General features: G+C 36.3%; 4 protein-coding genes across 4 annotated transcripts; 1 reads left to right on the forward strand and 3 right to left on the reverse strand.

Annotated features, from left to right (window-relative positions):
- Positions 1-3172: 3172 nt before the first annotated feature.
- Positions 3173-3755, reverse strand: LOC120769470. The gene is made up of 2 exons (XM_040096489.1): positions 3667-3755; positions 3173-3627 (listed from the first exon to the last, which is right to left on the reverse strand). The coding sequence occupies exons 1-2, from the start codon at positions 3732-3734 to the stop codon at positions 3309-3311; spliced, it is 387 nt and encodes a 128-aa protein (XP_039952423.1). The 5' UTR covers positions 3735-3755; the 3' UTR covers positions 3173-3308.
- Positions 3756-3946: 191 nt separating this feature from the next.
- Positions 3947-4538, reverse strand: LOC120769471 (defensin-C-like). Its single transcript, XM_040096490.1, has one exon. The coding sequence runs from the start codon at positions 4498-4500 to the stop codon at positions 4087-4089; it is 414 nt and encodes a 137-aa protein (XP_039952424.1). The 5' UTR covers positions 4501-4538; the 3' UTR covers positions 3947-4086.
- Positions 4539-6243: 1705 nt separating this feature from the next.
- LOC120769175 (eukaryotic translation initiation factor 3 subunit H) lies at positions 6244-7748 on the forward strand. Its single transcript, XM_040096061.1, has 3 exons — positions 6244-6353; positions 6595-7272; positions 7330-7748. The coding sequence occupies exons 1-3, from the start codon at positions 6276-6278 to the stop codon at positions 7585-7587; spliced, it is 1014 nt and encodes a 337-aa protein (XP_039951995.1). The 5' UTR covers positions 6244-6275; the 3' UTR covers positions 7588-7748.
- Positions 7749-8869: 1121 nt separating this feature from the next.
- Positions 8870-11332, reverse strand: LOC120769274 (UDP-galactose transporter senju). The gene is made up of 4 exons (XM_040096189.1): positions 10929-11332; positions 10730-10847; positions 10484-10670; positions 8870-10025 (listed from the first exon to the last, which is right to left on the reverse strand). The coding sequence occupies exons 1-4, from the start codon at positions 11011-11013 to the stop codon at positions 9252-9254; spliced, it is 1164 nt and encodes a 387-aa protein (XP_039952123.1). The 5' UTR covers positions 11014-11332; the 3' UTR covers positions 8870-9251.
- Between the last annotated feature and the right edge of the window lie 977 nt (positions 11333-12309).

The following is a 12309-nucleotide window of genomic DNA, read 5'->3' on the forward strand; positions in this document are numbered from 1 at the left end:
GCTATCGATCGCCGGAACTAAAAAAATTTATTGATATTTGAAAACACAGAAATGCTACAGATTTTAACGGCATTAAATACCGACCCGAATGACCCGATGTTATCCAATTTTGGTTCAGGGATAGACTGTTATTGGAAAGAGGCTCATTAGGATAACTTATATATTGACCGATATACATATGTATGTGGTATAAACTGAATCGGAAGTTCGAAAATCTTTTTATTAGGTATATGGAGGCTAGCGAAAATATTGTTATACGGGAACTGATATAACATCAGTGATTTCCAAGATAAATATGTTAAGGGGTCTCCGTGGTCTAGAATTTTCAAAAAATCGATTTCTTTTTGTTGTTATAGTTCGAAAGTATGGTCCTTTAAGAATATACTGTAAAATTTTTGAAAGGATATTCACATTATTTTAGCTTCTACAGCCGTTTTAGCAGGTAGCGCGCGGTTGAGGGGCTCAATGAATGGATGCTTTGTACGTCATTTATCTCAAAACTACTTTTTTCGGCGTGCCGTTGATGAAAAAAAAAACTATCCATCCGAATCACTTGAAATTCTAATAGGGTGTTTATGAGGTCAAAAGCTATCGCTGGGACTATTTTAAGAACTTCGATTTTTTTCGATCTAAAACTGGTCCGAAAATAGCAGTTTTCTGAATCTGAACTTTAAAAGCGCGAAATTTTTTTAATTTTCAATTTTTTTTGGTTGTAGTCCCAGCGATAGCTGTACTCTTACTGATTAATAATTTATTTGGTTTTTATGTTTCAGATGCTCAGAAGAGTCAAAATCAACAACGGCACCGGGAGTTTTAAGATAGCTGTTTTTGGACGCCATTTTTAATATTGTTAAAATTTTTTTTATTTAAGAAAAAAATGTTTTTGTACTTTTCATAAGTGTATAAATAAACTGTAAAAATTTTAAATTGATTGCTCTTTTTTAACCTTAAAAAAATCCAGAAAACACCTTTAATTTGAGGGTTCTAGACCACCGGGACCCCTTAAACTTATTAGGAGCGGCGGAACCACTCGCATTTATTGAAAATTTTCAAACCACGTATAGCCCTGCCTAAAGCGATTGGTTATACTGATTACAGTTTTGTATCTTAATTAACCATTTCCGATAAAATTTTGTACATCGTCCATTTAATACATGACAAAACTTTACAAAACTTTTTTTGTTGCCCTGGACATCTTTTTTCAGTTGTGATTAAGGTTCTGCGCACATTTTTCGCGAATACAAATCACGTGATTCTTACTCTCAGACACCTTACTGAAAATATACGAAAAACAAGTAAGGAAGAGCTAAGTTCGGGTATAACCGAAAATTTCATACTATTGCAACTTGCAAGGATGTGGTAACACTTTTAAATGCATAAGGTCTGTTAGTTTTATGGGGTCTAGGCCGAGTTTTCCTCCGATTTTATTCATTCTAAGCACAAATGATTTTAATAAAAAGATATCTAGACTTACTCTTTACATAATGAACTGTTTTATCCAATGAAAATCTCGTTTTGCGTTCCGATAATAGCTCGGAATCAATGACGTCGCTAATTTATCAGCACTCTGTACGGTGGTATTGAATGGGAGGGTTACATATGTTTCTACACCAAAGTTGTTTTCTCAAAATCAACTCAGTGATTTAATACGTGATCAAGTTATAAATGATAAAGCAATTTGTCAAAATTTCAAACGTGGAAGAATATAGTTTCAACATCATTTGTAGAATATTCCCAAAGCTTAGTATTTAAAATTTGAATTTTGGAAAATCTTGATGATCCTCAAATAAAAAAAAGGAAGATAGTGAAAAATATCTTAGGCAGCCATAAAGCACCAAATAATGAAGAAATAGTTGAAAATAAACAAAAATAATAATCTTGCAGAAATAAGAAAAATGTGAAATATGGAGTTAGATTATCATATTCATATTTTTCGGATAATTTAGAAAATTTTAGCGAGGATGAAAAGAATCAAAATTGAAAGGATCGTCACAGGAAACTGGTAAATACTGGTATTTTTTTACATCAAGTCGAGAATATGATATCATGTAAATGGCCGCCGCCAAAGTTGATTGTCATTTGAGCCCTTTTTATGGCATTTTCCATCACTTTGGCCAGAACTTCCGGCGATAGGTCCTCACATTCTTTGCGGATATTGTCCTTAAGAGCTACAAGAGTCTGAGGCTTGTTGACATAAACCCGCGACTTCAAAAAGCTCCACAAAAAGAAGTCTGGAGCAGTCAAATCAGGCGATCTTGCTCGCCTCGTTGATCATTGCTCTGTAGCGCTCACCACTCACAGTAACCGTTTGGCCCGCGACGTCTTCGAAGAAAAAAGGTCCGATGACTCCTCCAGTCGCCCCGGGCGCAACGTCTTGGTGGCGGCAAAATGATCTTCACTGTTTTTTAAAACCCCAATTCGGGCAAAAATTCTTGAAAATTGTGTCAAAAGTGTACAAGATAAAGGGCGAAAATGGGTTTTTTATGGCTTAAGATGTCTTGTAAATTTACTATCAATTTCCTCAAAAACCGTATTGTGAGAATTTTGGAACTTCAGAATTTACGTGGCCTTCCTAAATTTTATATACTTAATATAAAAGATATTTAGGTAGGTAGATAAAGAGGGGCGACAGAACATCCTTGGCCCCGGGCGGCCGAAGTTGTAGCTACGCCACTGTTGGAGAACACTCTGGTGAGCAGATAATTTCACGTTTTGGACCGGTCGATTGGCCACCAAGATCGTGTGATATCATACCATTGGAATATTTCCTGTGGGAATATGTAAAGTCTGAAGTATATGCGGACAATCCCGCTTCGATTGAGACCTTGGAGCAAAAAATCACGCGTTTCATTCGCCAGTTACGAGTCGAAATCCTCGAAGAAGTCATCGAAAATTGGACTCAACGGATAGACCATCTGAGACGTAGTCGCAGCCAACATTTGAAAGAGATAATCTTCAAAAAATAAATGCCAAAAAATGTTCTTTCGAAAGATAATAAACATTACCCATTAAATTTGAAGTCTCTGTGGTTTTTCTTTAAAAAAAAAGGAAACCTCGAAACGGGTCGTCTTTATATTTAAAATCGATCTTATATCCAAGGCAAAAAAAAGTGTTATCGTCTCAGTTTTATAAGGGCCTAAACTTGAAACAGAACATATGACAGAACTAAATATATGTATATAACTGCTTGTTAAACAAAACAATTATATTCTATAGCAACTTATTGCGGGAGTGTAAAAATAATTTGAAATTCATTACAATTTGCTTTGTTTTTAAAAATGTATTTTTTTTTTCTAATTCTATGTGCGTTATACGCACATACAGGCCGACCAAACACTGCAATATCCACCGTGGCGTCCAATCGAAATACAGTACATACTACAGGCCCCTGAGTCACAAGTCGTGCGATTTTGTGGCTCACTCGCCACGCTTGCCGGTTCCTCTGCACCAGTATTAACCTGGACCTCAGCTGCTACTTCGCTAGAAACTTGCATGTGCTGGAAAGCTTCGATCATAGCTTTTAATAAATCCTTGGCTACCTTCTCTGGAATTTCGATGTGTGCACTGGATTCAATAGAGCCATCGATTGTTATGTCACCATTATTTTCTTTAAGACCTTCTGGTTGCTCCACGTCAGTAGAGGCTATTTGTGAATCGAGCGGTTGCAAAGCCGTTGTGCTGTGACACAGCAAGAAGCTGCAAAGCACAGCCGAAATAATAACGATAGTTTTCATGTTTTTAGAAGTCGCGGTCAGAACAAACTGATACATTGCTCAACTGGTTGTGGCTTTATAAAGTCCGAATGAATATCATGATAGATGGGATTCACATACATACTTATGTTGTTATCATATGTTATCATGAGTTTATGTAGGTGCCTTAAAGTAAGAAATAAATAAGTGTGTCCACTTGAGAATATAAACATTGTAAATAAATAAAGCACTCATTTGCTATCGATCGCCGCAACTAAAAATATTTATTGATTTATATTTGAACACACAGAAATGCTACAGATTTTAATGGCATTAAATGAAATTAATTTAAGTCCTCTCCTTACTTTCCATTTTATCTTTCGAATGTCAGCTTTTAATCACGACATTGGCAGATAGACTTTCCATTGCAGTAGCCACCTCGGTGTCCCAAAGCGATACAATGGGCAGCGCACAAAGTTTTGGACCAACCAGAGGCATCCAATAAGTCACAGGTAATGCGCTTGCTGCGGCTTTGCGGACCATTGACTTTTCCAGACTTTTGGGTTTGAAAAGCCTCAGCAATAATTTTAACGAGCTCCTCGGCAACTGAGCCTGGAACCACTACATGAGCCTGGGCCTGAATGGATGCATCAATTATAATGTCTTTACTAGGGCGCTGTGCTGGAACTGGATCAATCAGAATGACCTCATCGGATGCAACTTCCGAATCAGCCAAGGGGTGAGCTGATGTGGCGTCGAACAGCAAGAAGCTGCAAACAACAAGAGAAACAATGGCGATGGTCTTCATGTTTGCGGATCTGTTAGAATGATACTGTTGCTTTGATCACAAACAGAGACTATTTAAACCCAACAGCATTATCAACGTAACGTGATAAGGTAATCCTTAGCAAATATTGAAATCAATCTCGATTGTGGTAAATTACAAGTACCCTTGTAAAGACCGCACTCTGGTTACACAATTCTTTTCTATATATCTAATTACTGTCTGTTTTTAATTGTTTGCAATAATCAAATCTCCCGCTTAGCGCCAGATGCTCAGACTATTCTAATATTGGTTGTGAGAATATGTACGCCATACACCTCAAGGTGAAGTGGGTCAAATATTACCCGAGTGAACACTTTAAACTTAGACTAAAGTACTTACAATGCAAGTGGCTTTTGAATAATAAATAAAAGAGGAAAAAAACGTCGGCTTCAGTTCCAACATCGACGTTAACTGCTATATTTTGTCCTTTGTGAAGCCAATAGAGAAGAACTCTTTTGCTCGAACTTATAAAGTAGAAAAACGCTTAGTAGTCAATATAAATTTGCTAAAGCGCCTATTTTCCATTCCCGCCAGTTCGGTGGGAAGTCTGAAGATAAGCGCCAGGTTTTTAAGTCTTCATCTTCCAAACGCGGGACAGTCAAAAAGGAAGTGTTAGGTTGTTTCCACCTCACCTTCTTCCATACAGCTCCTGCAGATGGCGTCTGGTAGAATTCCCAGCCTTGGTCCGTGGACGCCAAAAGTTTCATGGCCTGTTAAAAGCCCCACAACCATGGAGAGGCTAGCCGTACTGAAGGCAAAGTGAACACTAGATCTCTTACGATCGATCTTGAGTCAAAAGGCTTTTGCGACAGCGCATGTCGCCAATTATCTAGTGTTTGAACACAACACAGGATACGGGAGTACCGACCCGCTAACATTGTACTGAAGAAAAGGCACCTGAATTTCTTGCTAGCTTAACAGCTTTACAATTTCCTGTGAGTCCGCTGTGGCCTGGCAACTATACCAGTAGTTTCAGGCACTCGAGGCTATTGATAGCGCCGCCATTTGAACTTTCCCGAATTTCTTTGCAAATGTGGGATTTTTTAGAGCCTCCACCAAATAAAGACTCCCATAGAAGTTAATGGGTTTGACTATGGTGTCGTAGAGCTAGAGGACCACTTCCGGTGAAAGACCCCACCTTTTGCCAATGACTCCTCTACGGCAGCACAAGGCAATCGACCTTTCTTTGCTCTCAGTTCAAGCTACATATATCACCCGATTTTTCATAGAACAAATCATTTTTACACTTCTTTCGACAGTATTGAAATAGGTCGGATATATCGACTTTGTTAAAAGTGAGATAAATCAATAACTAAATGTGTTAGAGACATTAAATTTTAAACACAGGATGACACGAGAGGGCTTTCTAGGAAAAAGTGACAAAATTGGACGGTGGTCGAGACATCGTCACATTTTGGTGAAATCACATATCTCTGACCCATTTCCATATCACAGCAATTGGATATTGCATATAACACAACTTTAAATACCTTCTGTTTTTTATTTTATTTTTTCAGGGAATATGTTGTCTAGGGAAGATCGAGTGGGACGAGGCTTGTATAAATCAAAACCCATAGATCTATTTTGTTCTTAACAACTACAGTTTGAGCGCCACTGAATTTTTGTGCGAACACTATCTGGCAATATTGTGCTAAACGTCAATTTGGCAGCACTGTGCATATTATTTTGTGAAACCACATCCAAGCTCACGACAAATATGCGTTCTCTTTTTTCTTTCTTTTGCATTTGACTTAAAAATGGCAAACCGTGGAGGTAATCGTGGTCGTCAGGAAGAAGTGGATAACACCATTAATTACGTACAATGCGATGGCTTGGTAAGTGAAAATATGGAAAAGAAACTATTACCTGCACTGTAAGCATGAAATCGTTAAGAAATCGCTTAAGATTTTCGTGAAAAAGATGTGAAAGTGAGACATACAGCCGTAGTAACGTCAGAATTTTACACGTTTGCTTTTGCGGGCGGTGACAGCGAATTTGTAGTGTTGCCAATATTTTATATAGATTTTGTTTTGATACGGTTTTTACATTTTCTGATGCATTTTATTTTATTTCCAGGCCGTGATGAAAATGGTGAAACATTGCCATGAGGAGTCAAGCAATATGGATTTGGCACAAGGTGCCTTGCTGGGTTTGGTCGTAGACAAATGTTTGGAAATTACCAACTGTTTCCCCTTCCCGAAAAGCGGCGATGAAACAATGGACGAAGAAATGTATCAGTTAACTATGATGCGCCGTTTACGACGTGTAAATGTCGATCATTTCCATGTTGGCTGGTATCAGAGTTCAGATGTTGGAAATTTCCTTTCCATGGCTTTGCTAGAATCACAATACCATTACCAAACTAGCATAGAGGAATCGGTTGTCGTCATTTATGATACGCAAAAGTCTGGCCGTGGTTTCCTGTGTTTAAAGGCCTATAGATTAACTCCACAAGCCATTCAAATGTATAAAGATGGAGATTTTACACCTGATGCACTGCGCAACTTGAAGGTTGGGTATGAAAGCCTGTTTGTTGAGATACCAATCGTTATCAAAAATTCTCCACTCACCAATATAATGATGAGTGAGTTGGGTGAAATGTTACCGGAAGAGCAGGGTCAAAACTTTTTGGACTTAGGTACAGCCTCAGTTTTGGAAAATCACATGCGTTGCTTAATCGAACGTGTTGATGAACTATACCAAGAGTCAATACGCTACAACAAATATCAACAAGTGGTATTCAAACAAGAAACGGTAATTAAATTAAGCAAATAATGAAAAAACAAATTTTAATATAAGTTTTTTTAATAGGAGAAGCACCGTGCTCTAGCAAAACAAGCAGCAGAGAACGTCGCGCGAAGTGCCAAGGGCGAATCACCAATTCCAGAAGAAGAAGTTCTTAAGCAGTTCCGCCCACTTCCTGTTCCACCTAGACTTAATGCAACCATTAATTCGGGACAAATTAATACCTATTCACAACATATATCACAATTTTGTTCACAATCTTTGGCCAAACTTTTTATTACACAATCATTACAAAACGCTAAGGAGGCCAAGGACACGAAATAGATTCCCTTATTTGCGGAAATAACAATAAAAATATAAAATTGGCATTTGTCTAGGAAAAAAAATCGCTTTACAAATTAATTGTTCAGCTTCAGTAATCCGTAGACTTCTTTGTATTAGTATAGAAAGTTTACAAATATACATTTAATATCGAACAAAGCTGACATGCAGCATTTTTATTTATAAATACACCGCCTACACCGAAACTATTATACTCTTCGTAGTTGTATTTGTTACAGCAAAAAAGTGTATAAAATTACCTAAAACCTTACTTTGATCGGTCAGTTTATATAGCAGCTATATACTATAATGGTGCGATCTGCACAATTTTTTCTGAGATTGCACCGTGACTTGAGCAATATTCTACGCTGGACTGGATTTTGATCGAACTTTTGTGACATCTATATGCTATAATGGTTGCACCATATAAGCAACTTCTTGCGGAGACAAGGACCTGTGCAAATTTTCAGATCAATATCTTATAAACTGAGGGACCTTTTCGCATATATACAGAGAGAGGAACAAACACCTTTGATCATTTATGCGTATATTTTATAGGGCCTTCGACGTTAAATTCTGGCTGTTACAAATATCGTGGCCTGTTAAGGGTATAAAAGGAGCATTTTCATTTGTTTTCGAAATTATATATTTTTTACATATAATTAGTAGCACTGGTGTAGTTAAACTGAAAGAAACTTGGCAACTCTGTGTAAGACAACAGCTGATCTGAAATGCAAACCGCGCGTTCTACCTAAATTTTTACCTACAGTTCGGTATTTTGGTTGTCAAGCATTTATATTTCATTTTGAATTCTGTAAACAACTCAACCAGAATGAACGAGGAAGAGTTTATTTTGTGCCCCTACAACAATTCGCATCGAATTATACGTTTTCGTATGCCGGCTCATATGATGAAGTGCCGCAAAAATTATCGTGGACCTCCTTTGGATCAATGCATGTATAATGCAACACATTTGGTACCAGTGGGAACAATGGAGGCGCACTTGGAAGGATGCCGTGACTATTTCCAGTTTCATACTTCTGAGTTTGAAAGGTTAGCTGAAAGCTATAGACGACCTGTGTAGATTTGAAGATATTATTTTTTTAATTTTATATTGAATAAAAACTAAAGTGATGTTTAGACGTAAAAATGTATAACGGTGATTTTTTTGTTGCATCGGGGAGGTGTAATTCATTAAAATTTCATTCTCTTTCAGCATCTACATGAATTTCAAAACATCAATGCTGTACAATTTAATAATACAGCTGGTTTGGTATTTTGAAAATATTTTATTTGGTCAATATGTAAGTCTTATCGAATTATGTTAAACATATTATTCGTAAATACGTAAATATAAAATTATTAACTCACCAAATTTTGAAACTAAAGAAATCAAATTCTTAGCATCTATATTTATGATTATGGTATTTTTCTTTAAGAAATAGATATTTAGGGTACTATTGGTATAATAACCCACCCGTTATATACATACATATTTAAAGCCATTCAATTCGTTTCCATATAATATCCACATTCATATCAAAATATAAAACTAAAAATTATCTTATTTTATAATCATAATCTATATTAAGTGCTGTCACTGGCCATTAATAGTTCGCAAGCCAGTAATTTACACTATACGGTGTCAGGTAAAATAATCATACTTGCTACACTATATCCATTTCTAGATCCGTATCACCATCAGAGTCTAGCAACTTTCGTTTATCTTGTGTTGTTAGTGTAGCTTCACTTATAGTATTTAATGGGCGTACTTTACCTGTATTGACTACAGGACTCTGTGTGTAAAGGTATATTGCGAAAGATACCACAGCAATAGCAAGCGCGGTATTAATATAAATAGGTATGGCGAAAAGGAAATAGCAGAGTATGGCTGTGAATAGCAACTCCAAGGCGCTTGCAAAAGTCTTTACAATAGAATTCATATATTTTAAGAAGAAACTTGTAACAATACCAATGGCTGCGTTGTTTACTATGATTATGATTACATTAAATCGCAAAATAGCGCGCAGACTTTCCGCCGTAAATGCGCCCACTAATTGTCCATTTAAAAATAATATTAGAATATTGCATACAATCGAATCTATATACATAAAGACGTTCTGTACAAATATATTCACATCAGCACCTTTATCCTTTAACAAATATTCATTATAAACGCCAGCAAGACAGGAAAATACTGTTTGTGCTAATATTAGCAGTGCACTTAAACTAAAATCGAAACCGGACATATTTTTTCCGCTCACCTTCGGTGGTGTAGCAGTCGTACTGCCCAAACTGACTTGCTGTACTGCAGCGGCTTCGCTATCGTCATTTGTGTCTCCATATAAGCTGTTCAGATTCACTTGCTTTAACATGCAACCAAATGTTAGCAATAATAACGATATCCATTGGCGACGTGTGAGGTATTTTTTAAAAATAATCTGAAAGCGAAAGTACAAAATAAAGTTATGTTTGGCTGCGATTGTAGGAAAATTTGTATTTCCCAAACACTTTAGGAGCGTTGCCGAATTGACAGTACTTGGTCGAAAAATAAGGGACAATCTAATATCTCAGATATTATTTATTAATTTACTGAAGTGCAAAAATTCATACTACCGACATGATATGCGATAACAGAGTTGTATCAAAGTGTGTTTTTTGTACTATTCTACAAAATATCATAGAAATACCTTTATACATTGTACATACATATGTATGCACATAGGTTTTGAATTCTGATATTAAATATTTTTTTAAGACAGTTTTTTTGCTTTTATATCGATTCTAAGAAAGCTGTATTTGTTTGTTTATTTAACAGCTGGAAATTCCAACATATGTACGCATTTAGATCATTTTCAAATACGTATGTCTGGAATATATTAGACCTTTAATTACATACCTGAAATAGAATGCCAGTTATCACGACACGTAGTTGGAGGAGTAGGTAATAAGTCGTTGGATCAAACGTTGACAAGTTGACAAATGCTAAATTGTTATACAGACAATACAAAAAAGCAGGAACAAAGTATAACAACATGACATTTGAATCCTTTCGTACATCTTGCAGTAGATTTTTAAAATTTCTCCTGCAATGCAAAAAAAAAAAAATTAATATTTATATATTTGTGCGTATGCATTTACATACTCTCTGCAATATAAACTGGCTGACACAATAAGTTTTAGTATTTCGGTAAACAGCACCACGGTGATTGTATTGTAACTATAGGAGTTATTAGCTTCTTGAGAGGCGGTTACGAATATGCCTGTAATTCAATATATAAAGTGAACCATAATATCATACTCATTATATCAATATGTACCAATGAATTGGTATTATTACAAACCTTGACCAATGAATAACGATATGTAGAGCAGAAATATGACAAATGTGAGCTTTGTTGGAAACAATTCACGCCAATTTGTACTCATTTTGATTTTTATCGTTTGCTATATTTGAACCGCAAGCTACGTCTTCCACCTACTTCAGTCCTTACCCTTGGTATATGTACTGTGGTTCACTTTTTATAGTTTTAAGCAAAAACAACTTCCGTTGTGCTACGAAATTCGACAACATTAAGTTCACTTTTTACGTTTCGCCAGCTTATCGTGTTTTCGTACTCATTTATTAGTTGCTCCGCTTGATAACATTTTACTTCCACTTCTATTACTTATCTTTGAGCTCGATTCCAACTAGCTCACGATCGAAAATTTTATAATTGTAAACGCTAAATTGCTTTAACTGAAAAGTAATTGGAACAGCTGATTACTTATGCAGTGCTGCCAAACCCTTATTATTTGTGTGGGAGTATAGTGTTACCAAGTTCTATTTTCAAAAAACAAAAATTCAATTTATAACGCATCAAATAATTTATAAAAAATTGCAAAGGTAATTTTACTATTTGCGATTCCAAATACATTGTGCTTCGGAACGTTCAGAGTATAAAAATGCACATAAATGCACAAGTTCGAGCTAGCTTTTGAAATACCGTTCTGAAATTTTGCACTCGTCCTTTTTTCTCCAAGAAGCTGCTCATTTGTTAAAACTGCCGATGTCGGACCGCTTTAGCATATAGCTGCCATACAAAAAATTCGATGAAGTCAAGTTCTTGTATGAAATCCTCTGTATTTCTGAAGGATATTATAGTTTCGATGCAACCGAAGTTATCCTTTTTTCATCATGAAAATTTACAAGATGTACTTACGACGGCATTGACATAGTTCAGCGAATTAAGAAACAGCGGCTACGCTGGCTAAGTCATGTCGTCCGGATGAATGAAAACCATGCAGCTCTGAGAGCATTCGACACAGTACCCGCCGGGGGAAGCAGAGGAAGGCTTCCACTCCTCTCGAAAAACACTTGGAATCTCCAATTGGCGCCAAACAGTGAAAAACTCGGATATAACCGCTAAAGCGGTGTCTACGTCAATAAAGAAGAAGAATACGTATCATAATCATACCAGAGATTTAGATATTTCTGTTGAAGTTTATATGAGGTTCTTAAATCTAAATTGACGAAACTTAAATAAACTCCTGTGTGATCGTTCATAAAGTCAATGATTTGCAACATATGTATGTATTGGCTTTCATGCAATTCTTTCAATGTAACATAGATCCTTTCGGGATAGTAAATAGTTGTTTTGAAGTCTAATAAGAATGCTGATCTCAGCAGTGCGTCTAAGCGCTCATAGAACATCGTCATATAGTCTTTCTGTTCCGTCCGGAACT

The sequence above is a fragment of the Bactrocera tryoni genome, chromosome 2 (assembly GCF_016617805.1).
Source record: "Bactrocera tryoni isolate S06 chromosome 2, CSIRO_BtryS06_freeze2, whole genome shotgun sequence".
Classification (NCBI taxonomy): domain Eukaryota; kingdom Metazoa; phylum Arthropoda; class Insecta; order Diptera; family Tephritidae; genus Bactrocera; species Bactrocera tryoni.

Coding starts and splice junctions, on each gene's coding strand:
- LOC120769470 (XM_040096489.1), bottom strand. CDS start 3,734: ATGAAAACTATCGTTATTATTTCGGCTGTGCTTTGCAGCTTCTTGCTG. Junction 3,628..3,666: donor TGTCACAGCACAACGGCTTT/GCAACCGCTCGA, acceptor TACTGACGTGGA/GCAACCAGAAGGTCTTAAAG.
- LOC120769471 (XM_040096490.1), bottom strand. CDS start 4,500: ATGAAGACCATCGCCATTGTTTCTCTTGTTGTTTGCAGCTTCTTGCTG.
- LOC120769175 (XM_040096061.1), top strand. CDS start 6,276: ATGGCAAACCGTGGAGGTAATCGTGGTCGTCAGGAAGAAGTGGATAAC. Junction 6,354..6,594: donor ACGTACAATGCGATGGCTTG/GTAAGTGAAAAT, acceptor TTTTATTTCCAG/GCCGTGATGAAAATGGTGAA. Junction 7,273..7,329: donor TGGTATTCAAACAAGAAACG/GTAATTAAATTA, acceptor TTTTTTTAATAG/GAGAAGCACCGTGCTCTAGC.
- LOC120769274 (XM_040096189.1), bottom strand. CDS start 11,013: ATGAGTACAAATTGGCGTGAATTGTTTCCAACAAAGCTCACATTTGTC. Junction 10,671..10,729: donor GCCAGTTTATATTGCAGAGA/GTATGTAAATGC, acceptor TTTGCATTGCAG/GAGAAATTTTAAAAATCTAC. Junction 10,026..10,483: donor TAACTGGCATTCTATTTCAG/GTATGTAATTAA, acceptor TTTCGCTTTCAG/ATTATTTTTAAAAAATACCT.